This window comes from Salvelinus namaycush, chromosome 19, assembly GCF_016432855.1.
Source record: "Salvelinus namaycush isolate Seneca chromosome 19, SaNama_1.0, whole genome shotgun sequence".
NCBI lineage: Eukaryota > Metazoa > Chordata > Actinopteri > Salmoniformes > Salmonidae > Salvelinus > Salvelinus namaycush.
The window spans coordinates 39,865,980-39,891,675 of record NC_052325.1 but is presented as its reverse complement, the minus strand read 5'-3'; the positions used below and the strand labels follow the sequence as shown (position 1 = coordinate 39,891,675).

Here is a 25,696-nt window from a genome sequence, read left to right as displayed (position 1 = left end):
CTCTATGGTCGTGACTCAGACACTGACTGCTGTTGAGCACACAGATGCTACTGCCGGCTTCACACAGTCACAGGGAGATGAGGGGGAAGTTAGAGAAAAGAGAGATGAATAGAACCTAGAATACTCCCAAAAGACAGAGATATAGATATATATAGACATAGATATTTGTTGAATGTCTAATGGAGATCACCGTAAAAAGATTTTACGGCTCTATTAAACGTGAAGTTAAAACGTGTGTTGGTTGCTCAGTACTTTCTCCTTGTCTGTCCTGGCAGGCTCCGTTGTTAACCGCTGCAGCGCCGGGTCGAGCCATGAGGAGGGTGAGCTCGGTGCCCTCCAGGACCCAGTCCCCGGCCTACGGCAGCAGTGTGTCCCCCTCTCGCGGCTCCCTGAGGGCCACCATGGGTAGCAACTACGGTTCCCCCATCGTGACGGAGCCCAAGCCCCTGTCCAGTATCTTCTCCACCACCCTACCCTCAGCCCAGCGCGCCGGCTCCCCTTTCAACACCCAGAAGAGCTCCCCCGCCGCCCTGCGCCGCATGGGCAGCGCCAACTCCCGCTCGGGCAGCGCCAGCCGCGCCACCTCGCCCTACCTGGGGTCGGCATCAGGGCGCATGGGGTCCCCCTTAACGATGGTGGACGGCCCCCTCACCCAGCAGCCGGTGGGGTCGTCGGCGTCTCCGGTGCGCTCCAGCATGACGGCCCAGCCCCAGCACTATGGCTCCACCTTGCCTCGCTCGTTGATCCACCACGACTCAGACCCCTACGGAGCCCAGAACTATGACGTCTACGAGAGGATGATCCCACGGCCTGACAACCTCACAGGTCCATTCTTATGCCTTCCCCTTTGTACACAAATACCCAGAAGGCTATATAGATTGGGTGTGCTCACTCTCTCCAAGTGTCTACTCTCCCTACAGATAATACATGCATGCCTCCACAGGGCAGGATATAATGGATGCGTCCCAAATTGTACCCTATTGCCTATATAGTGCACTACTTTTGAAACAGGGCGCTGGTCAATAGTAGTGCACTATATGCACTGAGTGAGCAAAACATTAGGAACACCTTCTCTTTCCATGACATACTAGACTGACCAGGTGAATCCATGTGAAAGCTATGATCCTTTATTGATGTCACTTGTTAAATCCACTTCAATCAGTGTAGATAAAGGGGAGGAGACAGGTTCAAGAAAGATTTTTAAGCCTTGAGACAATTGAGACATGGATTGTGTATGTCTGCCATTCAGAGGGTGAATGGGCAAGACAAAATATTTGAGTGCCTTTGAAAGGGGTATGGTAGTAGGTGCCAGGCGCACCAGTTTGTGTCAAGATCTGTAACGCTGCTGGGTTTTTCACACTCAGCAGCTTCTCGTGTGGATCAAGCACAGGAGGTTGGTGGCACCTTAATTGGGGAGGACAGGCTCGTGGTAATGGCTGGGGAGGACAGGCTCGTGGTAATGGCTGGGGAGGACAGGCTCGTGGTAATGGCTGGGGAGGACAGGCTCGTGGTAATGGCTGGGGAGGACAGGCTCGTGGTAATGGCTGGGGAGGACAGGCTCGTGGTAATGGCTGGAGTGGGAATGGGTGGAATGGTATCAACAACATCAAACACATGGTTTCCATTCGCTCCGTTCCAGCCATTATTATGAGCCGTCCTCCTTTCAGGAGCCTCCACTGGTATCAAGAATGGTCCACCACCCAAAGGACATCCAACCAACTTGACACAACTGTGGGAACCATTGGAGTCAACACGCTTTTGACACCTTGCAGAGTCCGTGCCCCGGTGAATTGAGTCCGTTCTGACAATAAGTATGTTAACGTCCTCTCCACTCCAGTCTGTGGCGCTGCTGTCAATGCTTTTCCATTGGCATGCTGCAGCACACAGTGAGACACTGCACACAGCCCGGGGAGCCATTGTCTCCGTCCCAAATAGCACCCTATTCCTTACATAGTGCACTACTTTTGACCAGCTCACTATGGACCCTGGTCAACCTCTGGTCCAAAGTGGCGCACTATATGGGGAATAAGGTACCATTCGGGACGCGGGCCATGTCAGTCTGTGGAATGGGCCAAGGCCCCTCTCTCTCTCATGTAGACTGCGTCATAAACCACAGGCCACTGTTTGAAGGGAAACGCCAGAGGGTTTGGCACGATCCATCCATCCACTCGCAAAGTTGGATATACTGCCATTGCACTAGAAGGAATGCAAATAGTCTTCCATCCATTGCGGAAAAACTCCTAGAGCTAGAGGTACTAGAAAATAGACTGGGGCTTCTAGAAATAACGTCTTGACATACCAAAGACAAAGCTGTTGTTTCGACTTTGTTGTTTTGTGTACGTTATCCGATTTTATCCCAATTGCATAAATAAGATAGGTGCGTTAAAGTCAAGTTCGATTTTGTTTCTCCTGTCAAGTTCATTTAAAATGAAGAAGGGTGCCAGCATGCCTGCCTGCCCTCCCCCTGAGATGAATCAGTGTGTTCTGGTTGACAGCTCCACTAAGTAATTCATATGTTGTGTGTTGATTGATAGATCTGTTGTAATTTCTCGTCGCGGTTGTCAGCCATAGGAGTCTGACTTGACATTTCAAACCCCCGTAAATACTAGCTGCTTGACAGGGAGTCTGTAGAAAGAATGCTGCAAGAATTCTAGAATGATTGTCCTCTGTTGCTGCCGAGGCTTTTACTTCTTCCACTGCATCAGAAATGAGCTGGAGACGCGAGGGTTGTGTGGTGCGTGTTATCAGACATTTTCTTTCGAGTTTTTGCTCCTCTTTGGAAGAAAAGATCCCTGTGGTGCAAAACAGTTGAAATGAAATTATGTTCTATAATTTTCTCACACTAGGGGATTCTCTTCCTGGTACAAAGCAGTATGGGAAACAAGGCCCAGCAACTTCAGAAAGTGTAATAAGAGGTGGCTTACGGCCCAAATGGCACCCTATTCCCTACATATTCCATTACTTCTGACCAGAGCCCTATGGGCCCTGATTGAAAGTAGTGCACTATATAGGGAATAGGGTGCCATTAAGGATACACCACTCCAGAATAATTTCTGATATTTTGAGGCGTTCTTGTATGAAACATAGCGGTTTAATGCAGGGTTCTCCGACCCTGTTTCTGGAAAGCTACCATTCTGTAAATTTTCACTTCAACCCTAATCTAGCACATAAACTGAACCAGATTAGTTACAACTGGGGTTGGAGCGAAAACCTACAGGAGGACAGCGCTCCAGGAACAGGGTTGGAGAGCCTGTTCAACTCAAAGCTAGAAACCAAGCATGCATTCGTTCTCTGGGCTGTTCGAAGAGAGTGGAACCTGATTCTCTGCTATTGTGGGCCAGACGTTTATCACTACAGTAAGAGTAACGGGTCAACGTATGTTCGTTTGTCCTCTTCCTTTTAGCCTGAGTACTCCTCGTTTTGCTGCTTTAGGTATCTACTGGAGATAAGCATGTAGATAGATTATGAAAATGGCTGCTATTCCGAGGCACAGGGATTATAAAAGAAGGGGTTACAAATGATTCCTGTTTTCATAATGGACGGCTTTGCAGATTAATATAGAATGCATGCAGCCAATTTCTGGTACAAGGCCTATCTCATTTTACTGAGTGCCTGCCGTCATTTATATGAGGTTTATGGTGCCCGTCTTTTAAACGAATATTCATATGACTTTGTGTTACTTTGTCTTATTTCAGCTGTCCCACTAGTGATGGGAGAAAAAAATCTAAACAGTTACGTATCCCGATTTTATTTTGGACGATATACAGTATATATTTGGACATTTATACTTGACTCCGAGTATAAACGTGTTTTTCTTTGGTACCTCTGCCAATGCTCTGGTATTTTTCATCCTATAGCTGGTTCTTCTTCTTTTTAAATCGTGAGCTAGTGCTCTCCTGCTCTCGTCCCTTTTGTCCCTCGCAAATAAAATCACAGCATCGAACTGCAAAACATATGGAATCGTGAGAATCGTAATACATCTCGTGAGGTCCCTGGCAATACACAGCCTTTAGTCCCAGATAGTAGCAATATTTATCCATGTTTTCTATCATGAAAAGGTTGCTATGTGTGTGTGTTTTTTTACCAACTTTTCCTGCTGCCATTGGATATCTACAGACATCCTGGTCAATGATGACCTTCAAGGTGAATTCTAACTTCATCATGTTGCCCTCCCCTCATAATGTGCTTGGGTCCGGGGTGAAGTTTCCCCTCGCTACAGGGGAATGAACTTGGGTCAGTTTGGCATTTTGGTTATACTGGTTATTAGTGGGTTATTAGTGGGGAAAATGCGAAACTGACCCAAGATCAGCGTCTAGGGGCAACTTCTCCCTAGATTAGTGTCTGAGCATGGCATGTATGTTGTTTTCTGTGTCACCTTTCTGCTCATAGAATGATCGTCATTTTCAACCTATTTCCTTTTACAAGCATTAAAACCCCATTCACATAGGGCAGAAGTTAAAACGGCTGTGGAGAAATGACTTCAAATGTAGAGTTATCATTTCTGGACCAAGTAAGTCTGTGCTTTTCCCATTTCTTTCCCATTGCTTTCTTGAACTTTTGTAAATCAGGGCCCAAGAATAATAATCTCCACGAGGCCATTATATCACTGTATTGCCTAGTGTGTGTCTTTTTTTTTTCTTTCTTTCTTTCTTTCTTTCTTTCTTTCTTTCTTTCTTTCTTTCTTTCTTTCTTTCTTTCTTTCTTTCTTTCTTTCTTTCTCTCTCTCTCTCTCTCTCTCTCTCTCTCTCTCTCTCTCTCTCTCTCTCTCTCTCTCTCTCTCTCTCTCTCTCTCTCTCTCTCTCTCTCTCTCTCTCTCTCTCTCTCTCTCTCTCTCTCTCTCTCTCTCTCTCTCTCTCTCTCTCTCTCTCTCTCTCTCTCTCTCTCTCTCTCTCTCTCTCTCTCTCTCTCTCTCTCTCTCTCTCTCTCTCTCTCTCTCTCTCTCTCTCTCTCTCTCTCTCTCTCTCTCTCTCTCTCTCTCTCTCGTGCTGATGGCCATAATCCACATACGGTGACTGATGATCTCTCTCTCCCAGACACAAATGGCTTTTTAAACCTCTTTCTCAAAGGTGTAAAGTCTGCAAACTGATTGGTCTCTTTGGCCATTCAAGCCCAATAGCTCTTGTCTAAATCGGCTATCTGCTCTGTCCCAAACCTCCATGCCGCCTCGCACCCAGCTGCCCCCAAAGGAACTAGCTGGCACAAAGTGACATACAGTGCATTCGGAAAATATTCAGACCCCTGGACTTTTTCCACGTTTTATTATGTTACCGCCTTATTCTAAAATTGATTAAATAGTTTTTTCCCCTCATCAATCTAGACACAATACCCCATAATGACAAAGCAAAAACAGGTTTTTAGACATTTTTGCAAATGTAAAAAATAACTGAAATATCAATTTTTTTATTTTTTTATTTATTTGAACCTTTATTTAACTAAGCAAGTTAGTTAAGAACAAATTCTTATTTACAATGACGGCCTACTACGGCCAAACCCTAACCCGGACGACACTGGGTCAATTGTGCACCACCCTATGGGACTCCCAGTCACGGCCGGTTGTGATACAGCCTAGAATCGAACCAGGGTCTGTAGTGACGCCTCTACAACTGAGATGCAGTGCCTTAGACCGCTTCGCCACTTGGGAATACAGTGGGGCAAAAAAGTATTTAGTCAGCCACCAATTGTGCAAGTTCTCCCACTTAAAAAGATGAGAGAGGCCTGTTATTTTCATCATAGGTACACTTCAACAATGACAGGCAAAATGAGAAAAAAAAATCCAGAAAATCACATTGTAGGATTTTTTATGAATTTATTTGCAAATTATGGTGGAAACAAGCAAGATTTCTGGCTCTCACAGACCTTGTTCTTCTTTAAGAGGCTCCTCTGTCCTCCACTCGTTACCTGTATTAATGGTAGCTGTTTGAACTTGTTATCAGTATAAAAGACACCTGTCCACAACCTCAAGCAGTCACACTCCAAACTCCACTATGGCCTAGACCAAAGAGCTGTCAAAGGACACCAGAAACAAAATTGTAGACCTGCACCAGGCTGGGAAGACTGAATCTGCAATAGGTAAGCAGCTTGGTTTGAAGAAATCAACTGTGGGAGCAATTATTAGGAAATGGAAGACATACAAGACCACTGATAATCTCCCTCGATCTGGGGCTCCACGCAAGATCTCACCCCGTGGGGTCAAAATGATCACAAGAACGGTGAGCAAAAATCCCAGAACCACACGGGGGGACCTAGTGAATGACCTGCAGAGAGCTGGGACCAAAGTAACAAAGCCTACCATCAGTAACACACTACGCCGCCAGGGACTCAAATCCTGCAGTGCCAGACGAGTCCCCCTGCTTAAGCCAGTACACGTCCAGGCCCGTCTGAAGTTTGCTAGAGAGCATTTGGATGATCCAGAAGAAGATTGGGAGAATGTCATATGGTCAGATGAAACCAAAATATAACTTTTTGGTAAAAACTCAACTCGTCGTGTTTGGAGGACAAAGAATGCTGAGTTGCATCCAAAGAACACCATACCTACTGTGAAGCATGGGGGTGGAAACATCATGCTTTGGGGCTGTTTTTCTGCAAAGGGACCAGGACGACTGATCCGTGTAAAGGAAAGAATGAATGGGGCCATGTATCGTGAGATTTTGAGTGAAAACCTCCTTCCATCAGCAAGGGCATTGAAGATGAAACGTGGCTGGGTCTTTCAGCATGACAATGATCCCAAACACACCGCCCGGGCAACGAAGGAGTGGCTTCGTAAGAAGCATTTCAAGGTCCTGGAGTGGCCTAGCCAGTCTCCAGATCTCAACCCCATAGAAAATCTTTGGAGGGAGTTGAAAGTCCGTGTTGCCCAGCAACAGCCCCAAAACATCACTGCTCTAGAGGAGATCTGCATGGAGGAATGGGCCAAAATACCAGCAACAGTGTGTGAAAACCTTGTGAAGACTTACAGAAAACGTTTGACCTCTGTCATTGCCAACAAAGGGTATATAACAAAGTATTGATAAACTTTTGTTATTGACCAAATACTTATTTTCCACCATAATTTGCAAATAAATTCATTAAAAATCCTACAATGTGATTTTCTGGATTTTTTTTCCCTCATTTTGTCTGTCATAGTTGAAGTGTACCTATGATGAAAATGACAGGCCTCTCTCATCTTTTTAAGTGGGAGAACTTGCACAATTGGTGGCTGACTAAATACTTTTTTGCCCCACTGTATATAAGTATTCAGACCCTTTACTCAGTACTTTGGTGAAGCACCTTTGGCAGCGATTACAGCCTTGAGTCTTCTTGGGTATGACGCTACAAGCTTGGCACACCTGTATTCTTGGGTATGACGCTACAAGCTTGGCACACCTGTAGTTTCTCCAATTATTTTCTGCAGATCCTCTCAAGTTCTGTATGGTTGGATGGGGAGCGTCGCTGCACAGCTATTTTTATGTCTCTCCAAAGATATTCGATCGGGACCAAGTCCGGGCTCTGGCTGGGCCACTCAAGGACATTCAGAGACTTGTCCCAAAGCCCCTCCTGCGTTGTATTGGCTGTGTGCTTAGGGTTGTTGTCCTCTTGGAAGGTGAACCTTCACCCTAGTCTGAGGTCCTGAGTGCTCTGGAGCAGGTTTTCATCAAGGATCTCTCTGTACTTTCCCTTGGTCCTTACTAGTCTCCCAATCCCTGCCGCTGAAAAACATCTCCACAGGATGATGCTGCGACCACCATGCTTCACCGTAGGGATGGTGCCAGGTTTCCTCCAGACGTGACGCTTGGCATTCAGGCCAAAGAGAGTTTCTCATGGACTGAGAGGCCTTTCTCATGGACTGAGAGGCCTTTAGGTGCCTTTTGGCAAACCCCGCGGACTGTCATGTGCCTTTTACAAAGGAGTGGCTTCTGTCTGGCCACTCTATCATAAAGGCTTGATTGTCCTTCTGGAAGATTATCCCATCTCCACAAAGGAACTCTGGAGCTCTGTCAGAGTGACCATCGGGTTCTTGGTCACCTCCCTGACCAAGGCCCTTCTTCCCCGATTTTTGAGTTTGGCCGGTCGGCCAACTCTAGGAAGAGTCTTTGTGGTTCCAAACTTCCATTTAAGAATGATGGAGGCCACTGTGTTCTTGGGGACCTTCAATTATGGTACCCATCCCCAGATCTGTGCCTCGACACAATCCTGTCTTGGATTGTCAACTTATACCGAAACCAAGATGGCATAGCAGTCGGACCTGTGTTTGTCTTGTCCCGTCTTGTCCCATGTAAATAGTTGTTTTCCTGAGTTTTTTTGTATATATTTCGTATATATTTTAATCTCACTTTCCATCTACGGACTGAATATACTTTCCTGCAACCCGCCTCACCCAATGTGGTACGGATCTGCTATTTTTATACTTTAGAACCGGAACCCCCATCAGAAGCTAGCCATCTAACTAGCTACTAGCTAGTAGTCAGTTAGCCACTACTAGCGGTCTTCACCGTTAACTCAGACACTGGCCAGCTTCAGCTTGGTCAATACCTGCCAGTCTGCACAGCGCGATATCAACCCAGAGCATATCGGACTGCTTTTTCTCTACCAAAGCATCGGATTCCTACCGCAAGCTCTGGATCATTACACCGGATTATCGCAGCTAGTTAGCTGCAACCTGAGTAGCTACTGCTGGCTAACGCCTCTGTCCCGAAGCATGCACCAGTTAGCCTTGAGCTAGTCTCGAGAAAGGCCCATCTCCTAGCTAGCCAAAGAGGTCTACCAGCTAATTCTTGGGCTACAATACCTCTTTTGTCAATTGGCCTGGACCCTTTATTGCCGACACGGAGTCCCGCCGATCCATCATGATTGGTCTGCCGACGTAATCGTCTGAGGAGGTTTCAACAGGCTTTGACATTGCCAAAGGCCCATCTGCTATCCCCGGCCCGCTAGCTTTCTGAATCGCCATGTCTCCAGCTCGCCTAGCATAGTAGCGACTACCGAACGGCTCCCAGACTCACTTATTGCTGCTCATTGGACTCTATGATCACTCGGCTACACATGCCTCTCCCTCATGTCAATATGCCTTGTCTACTGCTGTTTAGTTTAGATTAGTTTAGGCTAGTTGTTATTGTTTTATTTCACTGTAGAGCCCCCAGCCCCACCCAACATGCCTTAGATAGCTCTTTTGTCCCACCCCCCACACATACGGAGACCTCACCTGGCTTAACTGGTGCCTCCAGAGACACAACCGCTCTCATCGCCACTCAATGCCTAGGTTTACCTCCACTGTATTCACATCCTACCATGCCCTTGTCTGTACATTATGCCCTGAATCTATTCTACCACGGCCAGAAATCTGCTCCTTTTATTCTCTGTTCCCAACGCACTAGACGACCAGTTCCCCCAGCTATGCCCTGGACACCATATGTGAATTGATTGCCCCCCCATCTATCCTCAGAGTTTGTACTGTTAGGTGACCTAAACTGGGATATGCTTAACAACCCGGCCGTCCTACAATCTAAGCTAGATGTCCTCAATCTCACACAAATGATCAAGGAACCTACCAGGTTCAACCCTAAATCCGTAATCATGAGCACTCTCATAGATATCATCCTGACCAACTTGCCCTCTAAATACACCTCTGCTGTCTTCAACCAGGATCTCAGGAATCACTGCCTCATTGCCTGCATCCGTAATGGGTCCGTGGTCAAACGGCCACCCCTCATCACTGTCAAACGCTCCCTAAAACACTTCAGCAAGCAGGCCTTTCTAATCGACCTGGCCCGGGTATCCTGGAAGGATATTGACCTCATCCCATCAGTAGAGGATCCCTGGTTGCTCTTTAAAAGTGCTTTCCTCACCATCTTAAATAAGCATGCCCCTTTCAAAAAATGTAGTTCTAAGAACAGATATAGCCCTTGGTTCACCTCAGACTTGACTGCCCTTGACCAGCACATAAACATCCTGTGGTGTACTGCATTAGCATCAAATAGCCCCGGCGATATGCAACTTTTCATGGAAGTTAAGAACCAATATACACAGTCAGTTAGGAAAGCTAAGGCTAGCTTTTTCAAACAGAAATTTGCATCCTGTAGCACTAATTCCAAAAGGTTTTGTGACACTGTAAAGTCAATGGAGAATAAGAGCACCTCCTCCCAGCTGCCCACTGCAGTGAGGCTAGGAAACACTGTAACCACCGATAAATCTACGATTATCGACAATTTCAATAAGCATTTTTCTATGGCTGGCCATGCTTTCCACCTGGCTACCCCAACCCCGGCATTCAGCTCTGCACCCCCCGCAGAAACTTGCCCAAGTCCCCCTCGCTTCTCCTTCACTCAAATCCAGACAGCTTATGTTCTGAAAGAGCTGCAAAATCTGGACCCTACAAATCAGGTGGGCTAGACAATCTGGACTCTCTCTTTCAAAAATTATCCGCCGAAATTGTTGCAACTATTACTAGCTTGTTCAACCTCTCGTTCTTATCATCTGAGATCCCCAAAGATTGGAAAGCTGCCGCGGTCATCCCCTCTTCAAAGGGGGAGACACTCTAGACCCAAACTGTTATACACCTATATCCATCCTGCCTTTCTAAAATCTTCGAAATCCAAATTAACAAACAGATCACCGACCACTTCGAATCCCACCGTACCTTCTCCACTATGCAATCTGGTTTCCGAGCTGGTCATGGGTGCACCTCAGCCACGCTCAAGGTCCAAAACTATATCATAACCACCATTGATAAAAGACAGTACTGTGTAGCCGTCTTCATCGACCTGGCCAAGGCTTTCGACTCTGTCAATCACCGCATTCTTATCGGCAGACTCAATAGCCTTGGTTTCTCAAATGACTGCCTCGCCTGGTTCAACAACTACTTCTCTGATAGAGTTCAGTGTGTCAAATTCGAGGGCCTGTTTTCCGGACCTCTGGCAGTCTCTATGGGGGTACCACAGGGTTCAATTCTTGTGCCCGACTCTTTTCTCTGTATATATCAATGATATCGCTCTTGCTGCTGGTGACTCTCTGATCCCCCTCTACGCAGACGACACCATTCTGTATACATCTGGCCCTTCTTTGGACACTGTGTTAACAAACCTCCAAACGTGCCATACAACTCTCCTTCCATGGCCTCAAACTGCTTTTAAATGCATGTAAAACTAAATGCATGCTCTTCAACCGATTGCTGCCCTCACCTGCCCTACTCTGGACGGTTCTGACTTAGAATATGTGGATAACTACAAATACCTAGATGTCTGGTAAGACTGTAAACTCTCCTTCCAGGCTCACATTAAGCATCTCCAATCCAAAATGAAATATATGCATGACACAGTTGCTCTCCTGTGGTCATCTGGGCCAGAACTGCCTGTGTGACCTGTGGATTATTTCTGCAGTAGCAGTAAAAGGGATGTGGATGTTCACATGCCCTCGCTCATTCGCATTCAGTTGACAAATGCCACCTGAAAGTTGAAACCTGAGCCCGGCCTGAAATCTGCAGGCTGCAGCCCTCTCTCCCTCTCTGTCTCTGGCCAGAGCCAGACCACGATCCGCCCCCTCCCTGGTCTCCCCTCCTCTTCCCCCACCTGCTGCAGCGTTGGCAGGAAGTAATTTCTCCTCTCTCCTGATGAAAATTGGAAGATGAAGACAAATCATCCCTTGGCCATTATGCCTGATGTCAATTTCAGAGCACTGGAGGAGAGCAAAGGGAAATGGCGATCAACAGCCTCTATGCAGGTGGGGTGTTCAGCCCACGCCTAACGTAAACACTTTGGTTCACGGAAACACTGGTGTAGAGTTAAAGCTTCCAGCTTTTCATACTTGTGTAATCTTCTTCTTGGGAGCGGAACAGATTGTTTTCATGGATTTTGCTTTTCTTCCTCCCTTGTTGGGAAAAGGTTTCAAGAATTATTTTGGACCAGGAATGTAAGTCAGCTGCATCCATTTAAATGTTTGTTTCTGTGGAGTCAGTGTGCCAAACCACCACCTCCCTACAGTACGTCTGGCCTCTGCCAAGTGCAATCTGTTAGGGCCACAGGAGGAGTTTAAGGCAGCATTAAACAAGTATAACACGCCATGAATGTTCATCACAGACAGTCATATATTATTTTCAGAGACAATTTGAAGCTGCTTCCGAACCTGAACGCTACATTTCACCAGGGAAGCAGAATAAATGCACAGGGATTAGCGTGCTAAGGTTTATAATGGTGCTGTTAAGAGAGCGAGAAAGAGAGAGAGAGAGAGATGAAGGGAGGGAGAGAGAGAGCCTGCAGAGCAGAGCGGGATGGATATGCATGGATGCTCCTGTCTCTGGGAGACTTCTTCCTCTCCTCCCTCTCTCCTCCTCTCCAGCTACAGTTCTACTGAAAGCCTTCCTTATGTTTGATGGGTTTAGCTAATTATTGGGCTGTGGCAGTCTGTGATGTGGTGTCCTACACCGGCTCATTGATATTCCCCCTCTCTAGTCGGCAACATTTAAACAAGAGAAGCCGAAGCGATTTACTGCCAGACGGAAGGAACACCTTTGTCTGAAGCGCTGCAGATTGACTGACTGAGCCACTGCTGGGTGTGTCGCCACATCAGCACACATTAACCTCGCCAATGACAAGTCCCACCTTGGGCTGGAAATGTCCTGTAATTTCCCCCAAATTCACAGGTTTTTCAGAAATCCCAGTTAGAACTTTCCCGGGAACCAGGAGGGAAAACCTGGGAATTTTGAGAAAGTTTGTGGAGTTGTGTAGCCTTAGTCCTTTCCCTTCCCGTCCTCTCTGAAGCAATGCAATAGATGTCACTACCTCTTACCCACGGGGAAATACCGTTTTAGTGGATGGCATTAGCTATGCTTTCCATGTCGCCCAGTAAACTGTTTGAATAGGGTTTATTCTCCACTGGCTTGTCGTTTAGCTGTTCATTAGTTAGTGTGCGAAGCTGGAGGTTATCAGGGGTCTCGCTGTTGCATCATCACCCCCCGGGTCTCTCTCTCCACAGCTGAAGGCACACTGTGGATGCTCCAGAGGTCATGTTTATTTGGTCCTGTTTCTGAGGCGGAGGAGAACAGTGTGCTGCTACTGAGTATATATCTAGCTGCCTCACTGGGCTTCAACTCTCCTGGAGAAAGACATATATATTTCATATTTATTTATTCCTTTCCGCTGTCTTGAACTCCGATAAGAATCCCTAATTCATTTCGTTAACGCATGACAGCGTCAGTGTTGAGCAGCTTTGGAGCCTCAGCTCGCCGGGCAGTGTTGGACCGGCGCCCGCTCTATTGAAGCGAGGGTCGTGTGCAGTGAGTGTTCAGTGAGTCGGCCACTGCGGTCTCTCTCGCACTGGGGCTGGGGGAGTCGAGTTGAGGGGAGTTAAGACCCGTTGGTGCGAGGTTACGTCACTCGCACATCCACAGGAGCCATGTGCGTGGGATCCATTTGCCTGAAGCTGAGGGGATCGGAGAGTATCGTGGCGTTAGCATCATGGCCCTGGAGCTTTGGATTTATATGTGTGGATGCAGAGCAGCATATGCTTCATAATTGCTGTAGGCATGGGATGCGTCCCAAATGGTACCCTATTCCCTGTATAGTCCATTACTTTTATCGATTTCCAGTCAAAAGTAGAGAATAGGGTGCTATTTGGGATGCTGAAATTGTTCCACATTTGGACCGACCGGCCCTCGTGTCAGTCAGCTAGTCAGCCATGGTGCGTTGCGACTCCCCCAAATACTATCGTCATAGTAATTAATCTGGTGTGAATTTGTAATTTGACTGACATCAGTGGGGTTTCCCCCTGGTAGATGAGCTTATGGTGAAGAGAACCCCCCTCTCCATTTCCAGAAACACGCTTGGCCACATCCTGACATTTTTCTGGCTCAGCCTTGTTCTACTAGCCTATATATCTTCTCTCTCACTACAAAGCCTGGGAATGGGGAAGGCAACTTCTATCCTGTCAAGGCCCAGGTCTGCATTCCAAATGGAACCCTAATCCCTTTGTAGTGCACTACTTTTGACCAGAGCCTTATGGCTCCTGGTCAAAAGTAGTGCACTACATATGACATAGGGTGCCATTTGGTACTCTTCCCAGGTGTGGCCGCTCATACTGAAAAATGATGCTGAGTTCACTGCTGGGCGGTTTCAACTAGTGATTGAGGCTTTGGGCTCTATTTCACTATATTTTTTCTCCTAGGCCAGATAGGTATAATGAGAAGTATGGCTCAGAGTACATTTTCCCAGCTAAGTTGCTGGAGAGAAGAGAGTGTGTTTACTAATAAGCTGAATCATTAAGAGAGAGGGTGGAGATGAGAGCTGGGGTGGTGTGGCATGAAAAACTGAAAAAGCTACTGCCTTAGCATTACACAGAATTGGAAATGAACCATGAATTAATTTCAATTAAGTCTTTAGCAGCTTAAATGTCAAACTCCAACGCGGATAACACAGAGTTTTTCTCTGAGCTCTCGCTAGCAATTCCAGAGTGCCTGAATCATCGCAGTGGGTCCCTATCTGTGGTGTGTGCTGCTGTGTAGTAGCTCCAGTGCTGTCACTGTGTGATGCTAATGGTGATTAGGGGTGACACACTGGGAGATGCACGAGGCCGGTGGCAGTCTCTAACCCTGAACTTGTACTACTGTCTTGGGCAATGTCCCCTATATAGTGCCCTACTTTTGAACAGGGCCCAAAAACTAGTGCACTATATCATTAATAAGTTGCCATTTGGGATGCAGACTTACGCCCCCTCGCCTCCCTCCCCTATCCCTCTAGGTATGCGGAGCTCGTACGCCAGTCAGCACAGCCAGCTGGGCCAGGACCTGAGGTCAGCCATGTCCCCTGACCGACACATCACGCCCATTTACGAGGACAGAACCTTCCATGGGCCCCTGTACCGCAGCCCCAGCCACCAGGGCCCCGTGGACCTCAACCATGCCTCGCAGAGCGCCATCTACAGGGGGCCCTCAGGTACAGTAACCACATGACCAGGGCTGCAAAATTCCTGGAACTTTCATAGAAATCCTGGTTGGAGGATTCCCGGATTTCCTGTTTATTCCTTCCTAATTCCGAGAATCTTTCAACTGGGATTTTTGGAAAACCTGGGAATTTTGAGAGAGTTCCTGGAATTTTGTAACCCTATCGTCATCTCTGTGTGCACTGATGAGTACACTAATGCAAACATTATGGTGTCAAGGCATTAATAAGCAGATTTGATCAGCAGTGAGGACAGACAGGCAGCATTAGTGAGAAACAGAAGTTGAGGAGAGAGCAGTGTCCTTCATTTAAAATGATTCTGTCATAGTTTATATATGTTAGAGCCCCCCTCTAGCCCAGATGCGCTCTCTCTCTCTCTCTCTCTCTCTCTCTCTCTCTCTCTCTCTCTCTCTCTCTCTCTCTCTCTCTCTCTCTCTCTCTCTCTCTCTCTCTCTCTCTCTCTCTCTCTCTCTCTCTCTCTCTCTCTCTCTCTCTCTCTCTCTCTCACACTCACTCACTCACTCACTCACTCACTCACTCACTCACTCACTCACTCACTCACTCACTCACTCACTCACTCACTCACTCACTCACTCACGCGGGAACACTTTGTGCCCAAGCCAGACAGCCATCCAGCCCAGACAGTCTGCATGCTAGCCTGTCTCTCCATCCTTCCCTTCCTCCCTCCTCCGTCAAAGATGGGGCTGAGACAGGAGAGGAGACAGGCATGGGCTGATACTCAAGCCACAAAAGAGTCAATTACCTGTGTGTCACACTCATAATGAGAAGAGGGATGAGGGGCCAGGGGACAGCAGGATGTCCACACACAGGCCTAAAAGTAGGACATGCTATCCCAGCATGCCCAGCATGCACCCTATTTAGTGCGCTACTTTTGACCAGGGTCCATAGAGAATAGTGTGCCATCTGGGACGCAACCACTGCCAGCGGTTTGTGTTTGGATGTTAGCATTCTCTCCTCATCGTCCCTCCATTGTCCTCCATTGTCCTCCAGCACTCACCCAATTCAGCATCCTCTATTCAGCAGACCTGAGATCCTCCCTGACCCATGAGTCCAGTAATAAATGGTATTGATGCTCAGAAGAAGCCTCTCAGATAACGATAAGGGCCCATAATGTGCTTGCGCCCAGCTATATTGAGAAGAATAGAAAAAAGGACGTTTGGGCCTCATTAGAAGAAGAAAAAACTAATTTCATCCCCAAGCACTCTTTGTTACGGTGTAAAATTACATTTGAATGGCCCTTTTCCCCGGCTACATTCTTTATCTACAGTGTTTCTGGTGTATTTCTAGTGAGAACGAGGGTTATTTATGCTAAATGGCAATATTGATTCCTGGCGCAGAAAAAGAACATTGCCGAACTCGGGTACGACGAGAATGCAAATACTGATCAATGCTGATTTTGTAGCATTTTAGAGATGGAGTATTTTTTCCCCCCCCTATAACATTATTTTAGTAGACTTTAAAAGTGGTGGCTTGTAGCCAGGTTTTGTTTACTTAAGAAACTATGAGAATTGATCTGTAGTTACATAACGTATAACTTTGTTGATTAAGGGACACTTTTCTATATTTACATTTTAGTCATTTAGCAGATGCCCTTATCCAGAGCAACTCACAGTTACCGCATTCATCCTGAAGGGATACTGCAATATTATTCTACATACCCAGAGTCAAATAAACCTGTAGATACCATGTCTACAGGTACTGCATGCAGAGACATAGAAATGGTATGCACGGGTTCATCTGACTCTGAGTAAGTAGTCAATTGTCAAAATCTCGCAGTATCCCTTTCAGATAGCAAGGTGAGACAACCACATATCACAGTCATAGTAAGTCAACAAATCCTCAATAAAACAGCCAGCAGCAAAGTCCGTGCTGGTAGGAAAAGACAAATGTGAGTTTTAGTGATATTTCCGGATATTTGCAGTGGGAGTTTTTTCTGCGGTGTGCCAGTTGAGTTTCCCCCATTACCTACAGTGCATTCTGAAAATATTCAGACACCTTGACTTTTTCCACATTTTGTTACGTTACAGCCTTATTCTAAAATTGATTTTTTTTTAAATATATAATTCTCAGCAATCTATACACAATACCCCATCATGACAAAGTGAAAACAGGTTTTTAGAAATCATTGCAAAAACTAGAAATATCTTATTTACTTAAGTATTCAGACCCTTTGCTATGGGATTCGAAATTGAGCTCAGGTGCATCCTGTTTCCATTGATCATCCTTGAGATGTTTCTACAACTTGATTGGAGTCCACCTGTGGTGAATTCAATTGATTGGACATGATTTGAAACGGCACACACCTGTCTATATAAGGTCCCACAGTTGACAGTGCATGTCAGAGCAAAAACCAAGCCATGGGGTCGAAGCAATTGTCTACAGGATTGTGTCAAGACACAGATCTGGGGAAGGGTACCAAAACATTTATGCATCATTGAAGGTCTCCAAGAACACAGTGGCCTCCATCATTTTTAAATGGAAGAAGTTTGGAACCACCAAGATCTTCCTAGACCTGGCTGCGGGGGAGAAGGGCCTTGGTCAGGGAGGTGACCAACAACCCTATGGTCACTCTGACAGAGCTCTAGAGTTCCTCTGTGGAGATGGGAGAACCTTCCAGAAGGACAACCATCTCTGCAGCACTCCACCAATCAGGCCTTTATGGTAGAGTGGCCAGACAGAAGCCACTCCTCAGTAAAAGGCACATGACAGCCGCTTGGAGTTTTCCAAAGGGCACCTAAAGACTCTCAGACCATGAGAAACAAGATTCTCTGTTCTGATGAAACCAAGATTGAACTCTTAGGCCTGAATTCCAGCTGTCACATCTGGAGGAAACCTGGCACCATCCCTACGGTGAAGCATGGTGGTGGCAGGCATCCTGCTGTGGGGATGTTTTCAGTGGCAGGGACTGGGAGACTAGTCAGAATCGAGGGAAAGACAGAGAGATCTTTGATGAAAACCTGATCCAGAACGCTCAGGACCTCAGACTGGGGCAAAGGTTCCCCTTCTAACGGAACTAAAACCCTAAGCACACAGCCAAGACAAGGCAGGAGTGGCTTCGGGACCAGTCTCTCAGACTTGAATCCGACCAAACATCTCTGGAGAGACTTGAAAATAGCTGTGCAGCAACACTCCCCATCCAACCTGACAGAGCTTGAGAGATTCTGCAGAGAAGAATGAGAGAAACTCCCCAAATACAGGTGTGCCAAGCTTATAGTGTCATAACCAAGAAGACTGGAGGCTGTTATCACTGCCAATACTTATGTAAATGTCATATTCCAGTTTTTTGTTTAAAAAAAAATTGCAAATATTTCTAAAAACCTGTTTTTGTTTTGTCATTATGGGGTATTGTGTGTAGATTGATGAGGGAAAAAAACGATTTAATCCATTTTAGAATAAGGCTATAACGTAACAAAATGTGGAAAAAGTGAAGGGGTCTGAATACTTTCCGAATGCACTGTATACACAGCCTGAAGGCAGTGAGTCTGGACTGGCCTATGAACTGCCAAGCAGAGCGGGGCATTGATGTGAAAAATGTGATTTTTGGAGGGCCGCTTCAATTTGACGTCCTGTTTCTGGTGGGAGGGACTGTGTGTGTGTGTGTGTGTGTGTACCGTGAGTGTCGTATGTGTGCCTTGTGTGTGTGTGTTTGCAGCGTATGCAGACCCAGTCCCTGCAGGATGTTAGGATAGAAATGTGACTGGAGGAGAGGAGAGCAGCAGTCAAGCTGTCACGCAGTCACGTGGGCTATGTGTGCTGCTCGGAGCAGGAAGGCGGTCAAGGGCCAGGCTGTGTGAGTGTGTGTGTGTGTGTGTGTGTGACAGTGTATGTGTGTGATATTGTGAGAGAAACTAGGTCACAATATCACAACGCGAGGAGGAGAGAGGGGGCAGAAAATACATTGTTTTATGGACAGTGACACAGTCAAGACGCTTGACGACTAAATATTTGCCATTGCCTGGAAGATTCGAAGGAAGGATGTCCTGTTGGTGTGTTTATGTGTTAGCTTAGCTGGCGTTAGCGCTGGTGCGGTTTCACCTAGATAGGAAGGGCTGTGTGTGTCTATTCCTGTGCCGGACACTTGGCCGGGCTCACTGCACTGTGTGGAGCTGGCCTCAGACCACGCTGAAGCAGACAGGAGAGAGGGATAAGAAGAGGAGTGTTGCTGGATCACCTACTACAAGACTGCAGCCCTGTGAAAACCTGCAGGATCTGGCTGGCTTAATCCTACCTCTTTAAAAAAAAAAAAAAACAGTCCCTTTGAAGAAGGAGACTTATATAGTGTGGAATCATGGGAGTGCTGTTTTACCCTCGTCGTTAAGTGGAACCAGATTGGAGGAATTGCTGTTTGAGTGAAAAAGCCTTGTGTGTTTTCAGCTTGATGAGTTGAAAAAGGACTGCAGCAGCATGACAATTAACTGTCAGTCCACGAGGAAAGACATCAACACTGTCGGTGAATCGATGTTAGTAATGACAGGGATACAGGCTTAACTAGATGGACAATCAAGGCAAAATAACATTGTTGTGGATGGAATCCCAGAGTCTCCAAACGAGACCTGGACGGAGTCTGAGGTGAAAGTGAGGAAAATGATTGAAGAGCTGCCAATAGATCATTAGAAGATTGAGGTGGAGTGCGCCCACAGGATTGAAAAACCTATCCAGGTGACAGACCCAGGTCGATAGTGATAAAGTTCCTGAGGTATAAAGACAAGGTGGCTGTTATGGACAGTGCCAAGATCTTGAGAGGAACCGACATCTTCCTCAACAACGACTACTCTGAAACTGTGCGCCAGAGGCGAAGAGAACTGATCCCAGCCATTAAAGCTGACAGAGAGCGTGGGGACATTGCTTACATCTGCTACGACAGGCTCGTTGTCCACCCTCCCACCCAAAAGCCTGAAAGGGGTGAGAGAACCAAGCAGAGGGGTTCATAGCCTAAGCCTTGCACCCGGATTGAGGCTTGCTTTGTTTGTGGTTTCCCACTTGATGCTTATCTCTGATAAGCTACCCAGGAAATGGCTAAAAAGAGCCCATATTAAAATAGGCAGCCTAAGAAATAAGGTTAATGAAATCAATAACTTGCTAACCGCAGATAACATTCATATATTAGCCATCGCTGAGACTCACTTTGATAATTCCTTTGACAACACAGCAGTAGCAATAGAGGGATATAACATCTATAGAAGAGACAGGGATGCATATGGTGTCGCTGTATGTTTTCAGAGCCAAATTCCTGTGAACCTCAGAGGAGATCTTACGCCAAAGGTTGTCGAAGTGTTGTGGTTGGTTGCAGGTTCACCTGCCACATCTAAAGCTTATTCTTTTGGGGTGCTGCTATCGGCCTGCCAAATGCAAACAGTCAGTATTTGGATAATAAGTGTGAAACGCTTGATAGTGTATGTCATGTTAACAGACAGGTCTCTTTTCTGAGTGACCTGAATATAGACTGCTTCTCATTGAGTTGTCCGCTCAAAAAGAAGAAGCTCACTGTAACCAACGCATGTCATCTAGTTCAGGTTATTAATCAATCTACCGGGGTGTTTACAAACAGTCCAAGAACTATATCATCCATGTGTATTGATTATATTTGTACTAATTCTGCAGAACTTTGTTCTGAAGATGTATCCACACTCGTTGGATGTAGTAACCGCAATATAATAGCTTTATCCAGAAAAGCCAAAGTTCCAAAGGCAGGGCCTAAAATAGTGTATAAGAGATCATACTAAAAGTTTGGTAGTGATTCCTATGCTGAAGATATAAAGAAGATGGATGGGTCTGATGTGTGTAATGAGGAGAATCCCGACGCTGCACTTCAAGCATTTATGAAATTGCTCCTTCCAGCTATTGATAAACATGCACCTATTAAGAAAGTGACTGTTAGAACTGCTAAGGCACCGTGGATCGATGAGGAGCTGAAGAACTGTATGGTTGAATGAGAAGGAAGCAAAAGGAGTGGGTAATGAGTCTGTCTGCACATCTGACTTGCTGACTTACTGCAAATTGAGAAATGATGTGACTAAACTCAACATAAAGAAGAAGAAACTAAGATAAATTATATAAATTATAATGGGGGGAAAAAAAGCTTTGGAGAACTTGAAATGAAATGATGGGCAGAAAGACAAATTCAACATTGTTTTTTATTGAATCAGATGACTCGTTCATCACAAAACTCTTTGATGTGACCGATTATTATGAAAACTACTTCATTGGCAAACTCAGGCATGAAATGCCAACAACAAACTGTTGGCCATCATATGCATGCATAAAATGCCAAGAAAAGCAATGGCAATTAACATTTCATAAAGTTAGCGTGGAAGAGGTTAAAACATTGTGGCTGGCCCTCAATAATTAGAAACCTGGTATTGACGACTTAGATGGGAAGCTGCTGAGGATGTTGGCGGAATATGTTGCCGTTCCTATTTCTCACATCTTCAAGATGAGCTCGGAGAAAAAAGTTTTCCCTCAGACCTGGAGGGAAGCTAATGTCATTCTGCTACCCAAGAATGGTAAAGTGCCCTTTTCTGGTTCTATCAGCAAACCAATAAGACTACTGCCAGCTCTTAGCAACATTTTGGAAATAATTGTGTTTGATCAGATACAATGTTATTTATCTATGAACAAACAGACTTTTAGCAGTCCTATAGAAAAGGGCGTTCTACATGTACTGCACTGGCACGAATACCTGCTGAAATAAATGGTTTAATAAGAAGATGGTGGGAGCTGTACTGTTAGATTTCGGTGTAACCTTTGATACTATTGACCATAATCCGTTAGCGGAAAAACGGACGTGTTACGGCTTTACGCCCTCTGCCACACCCTATGCCAAAGAGTTGCAGTTAGTTTCAGAATGGGTGGGAAGCCATAAACTAGTCCTGAATATATCGAAGACTAAGAGCATAGTATTTCGTACAAATCATTCCTTAAGCTGTAGACCTAAGCTGGATTTGGTTATGGAAAATGTGGCTATAGAACATATATATAGAGCCATGATAGCATAGAACTCCCTGACATTTCAAATCACTCAAGCAAGCAGCAAAAGTAGCTTTAAAGAAAAAACGCACATCACAGCACAACATCTCTGACCTAAATAGCAGTAGCATGTCCCTCTGTAGCACATCTGGTGTTTGGGTTAAAGTTCAAGATAAGATGTGCCTTTGGCATCAGGATATCAGGGCCTGCTGAGAGGAAGCGATTGTAAGCAACGACCTCGGTAGAGTAAGGAGGTACTCCTCCGTAATGCGATGTGATAGTCTCAAATGAAATCACATTTGATTTGTCACGTGCTTTGTAGACAACATGGGTGGACTAACTGTGATATGCTTACTTCCCAACAATGCAGATAGAAAGAAAATGGAGAAATAATAGCAAAGTAAAACACGTAATAATAAAAATAATAATAAATACACAAGGACTAACGATAACTTGGCTATATACACGGGGTACCAGTAGCGAGTCGTTGTGCAGGGGTACGAGGAAATAATGTGAGGTACTCTGGTAAGCTTACTGTTATTCAGGAGAGCAACGTTTAATAGAAGTGTATGAAAGTGTATTCTTATTTTGTGTTTGACTGGTGGATGCTGCTGGGTGTGTGTGGTGCGGGGATTGACAATAGAAATGCAAAACAAGTTTCTGAGAACCCGGAGGAAACTCCGTAAGAGAACCGGAGGAAACTCCGTAAAATCCGCAAGAGAACCGGAGAAAAATCCGCAAGAGAACCAGAGAAAAATCTGTAAGAACCGGAGGCAACTCCATATCAAGGGGAATTTATTCATTTTATGAACAAGTCCAGAGGCAACGCACTATATCTTAGCTAACCCTTTACGGGTGGTAGACTGTAACACATTACACTATATCTTAGCTAACCCTTTACGGGTGGTAGACTGTAACACATTACACTATATCTTAGCTAAGCCTTTACGGGTGGTAGACTGTAACACATTACACTATATCTTAGCTAACCCTTTACGGGTGGTAGACTGTAACACATTACACTATATCTTAGCTAACCCTTTATGGGTGGTAGACTGTAACACATTACACTATATCTTAGCTAACCCTTTACGGGTGGTAGACTGTAACACATTACACTATATCTTAGCTAACCCTTTATGGGTGGTAGACTAACACATTACACTATATCTTAGCTAACCCTTTACGGGTGGTAGACTGTAACACATTACACTATATCTTAGCTAACCCTTTACAGGTGGTAGACTGTAACACATTACACTATACCTTAGCTAACCCTTTACAGGTGGTAGACTGTAACACATTACACTATACCTTAGCTAACCCTTTACGGATGGTAGACTGTAACACATGACACTATATCTTAGCTAACCCTTTACGGGTGGTAGACTGTAACACATTACACTATACCTTAGCTAACTCTTTACGGGTGGTAGACTGTAACACATTACACTATACCTTAGCTAACCCTTTACGGGTGGTAGACTGTAACACATTACACTATATCTTAGCTAACCCTTTACGGGTGGTAGACTGTAACACATTACACTATACCTTAGCTAACCCTTTACGGATGGTAGACTGTAACACATTACACTATATCTTAGCTAACCCTTTACAGGTGGTAGACTGTAACACATTACACTATACCTTAGCTAACCCTTTACGGGTGGTAGGCTGTAACACATTACACTATATCTTAGCTAACCCTTTACAGGTGGTAGACTGTAACACATTACACTATACCTTAGCTAACCCTTTACGGATGGTAGACTGTAACACATTACACTATATCTTAGCTAACCCTTTACGGGTGGTAGACTGTAACACATTACACTATACCTTAGCTAACCCTTTACGGGTGGTAGACTGTAACACATTACACTATACCTTAGCTAACCCTTTACGGGTGGTAGACTGTAACACATTACACTATATCTTAGCTAACCCTTTACAGGTGGTAGACTGTAACACATTACACTATACCTTAGCTAACCCTTTATGGGTGGTAGACTGTAACACATTACACTATACCTTAGCTAACCCTTTACGGGTGGTAGACTGTAACACATTACACTATATCTTAGCTAACCCTTTACGGGTGGTAGACTGTAACACATTACACTATATCTTAGCTAAGCCTTTATGGGTGGTAGACTGTAACACATTACACTATATCTTAGCTAACCCTTTACGGGTGGTAGACTGTAACACATTACACTATATCTTAGCTAACCCTTTACGGGTGGTAGGCTGTAACACATTACACTATATCTTAGCTAACCCTTTATGGGTGGTAGACTGTAACACATTACACTATATCTTAGCTAAGCCTTTATGGATGGTAGACTGTAACACCTTACACTATACCTTAGCTAACCCTTTACGGGTGGTAGACTGTAACACATTACACTATATCTTAGCTAACCCTTTACGGGTGGTAGACTGTAACACATTACACTATACCTTAGCTAACCCTTTACGGGTGGTAGGTTGTAACACATTACACTATATCTTAGCTAACCCTTTACAGGTGGTAGGCTGTAACACATTACACTATATCTTAGCTAACCCTTTACGGGTGGTAGACTGTAACACATTACACTATATCTTAGCTAACCCTTTACAGGTGGTAGGCTGTAACACATTACACTATATCTTAGCTAACCCTTTACAGGTGGTAGACTGTAACACATTACACTATATCTTAGCTAAGCCTTTATGGATGGTAGACTGTAACACATTACACTATACCTTAGCTAACCCTTTACGGGTGGTAGACTGTAACACGTTACACTATACCTTAGCTAACCCTTTATGGGTGGTAGACTGTAACACATTACACTATATCTTAGCTAAGCTTTTATGGATGGTAGACTGTAACACATTACACTATACCTTAGCTAACCCTTTACGGGTGGTAGACTGTAACACCTTACACTATACCTTAGCTAACCCTTTACGGGTGGTAGGTTGTAACACATTACACTATATCTTAGCTAAGCCTTTATGGATGGTAGACTGTAACACATTACACTATATCTTAGCTAACCCTTTACGGGTGGTAGACTGTAACACATTACACTATATCTTAGCTAACCCTTTACGGGTGGTAGGTTGTAACACATTACACTATACCTTAGCTAACCCTTTACGGGTGGTAGACTGTAACACATTACACTATACCTTAGCTAACCCTTTATGGGTGGTAGACTGTAACACATTACACTATATCTTAGCTAACCCTTTATGGGTGGTAGACTGTAACACATTACACTATATCTTAGCTAACCCTTTACAGGTGGTAGGCTGTAACACATTACACTATATCTTAGCTAACACTTTATGGGTGGTAGACTGTAACACATTACACTATATCTTAGCTAAGCCTTTATGGATGGTAGACTGTAACACGTTACACTATACCTTAGCTAACCCTTTATGGGTGGTAGACTGTAACACATTACACTATATCTTAGCTAAGCCTTTATGGATGGTAGACTGTAACACATTACACTATACCTTAGCTAACCCTTTACGGGTGGTAGACTGTAACACCTTACACTATATCTTAGCTAACCCTTTACGGGTGGTAGGTTGTAACACATTACACTATACCTTAGCTAACCCTTTACGGGTGGTAGGTTGTAACACATTACACTATACCTTAGCTAACCCTTTACGGGTGGTAGACTGTAACACATTACACTATATCTTAGCTAACCCTTTATGGGTGGTGGACTGTAACACATTACACTATACCTTAGCTAACCCTTTACGGGTGGTAGGTTGTAACACATTACACT

The 25,696-nt window shown here is 45.1% G+C and overlaps 1 protein-coding gene across 1 annotated transcript in view; it reads left to right on the top strand.

Moving 5' to 3' along the window:
* LOC120064416 (plakophilin-4-like) overlaps positions 1–25,696 on the top strand; it is a 131,823-nt gene that overhangs the window by 74,739 nt on the left and 31,388 nt on the right. The window contains exons 7-8 of the mRNA XM_039014987.1: positions 276–825; positions 14,703–14,897. Coding sequence (XP_038870915.1) covers positions 276–825; positions 14,703–14,897 — 745 coding nt within the window. The remainder of the gene's footprint in view (positions 1–275; positions 826–14,702; positions 14,898–25,696) is intronic.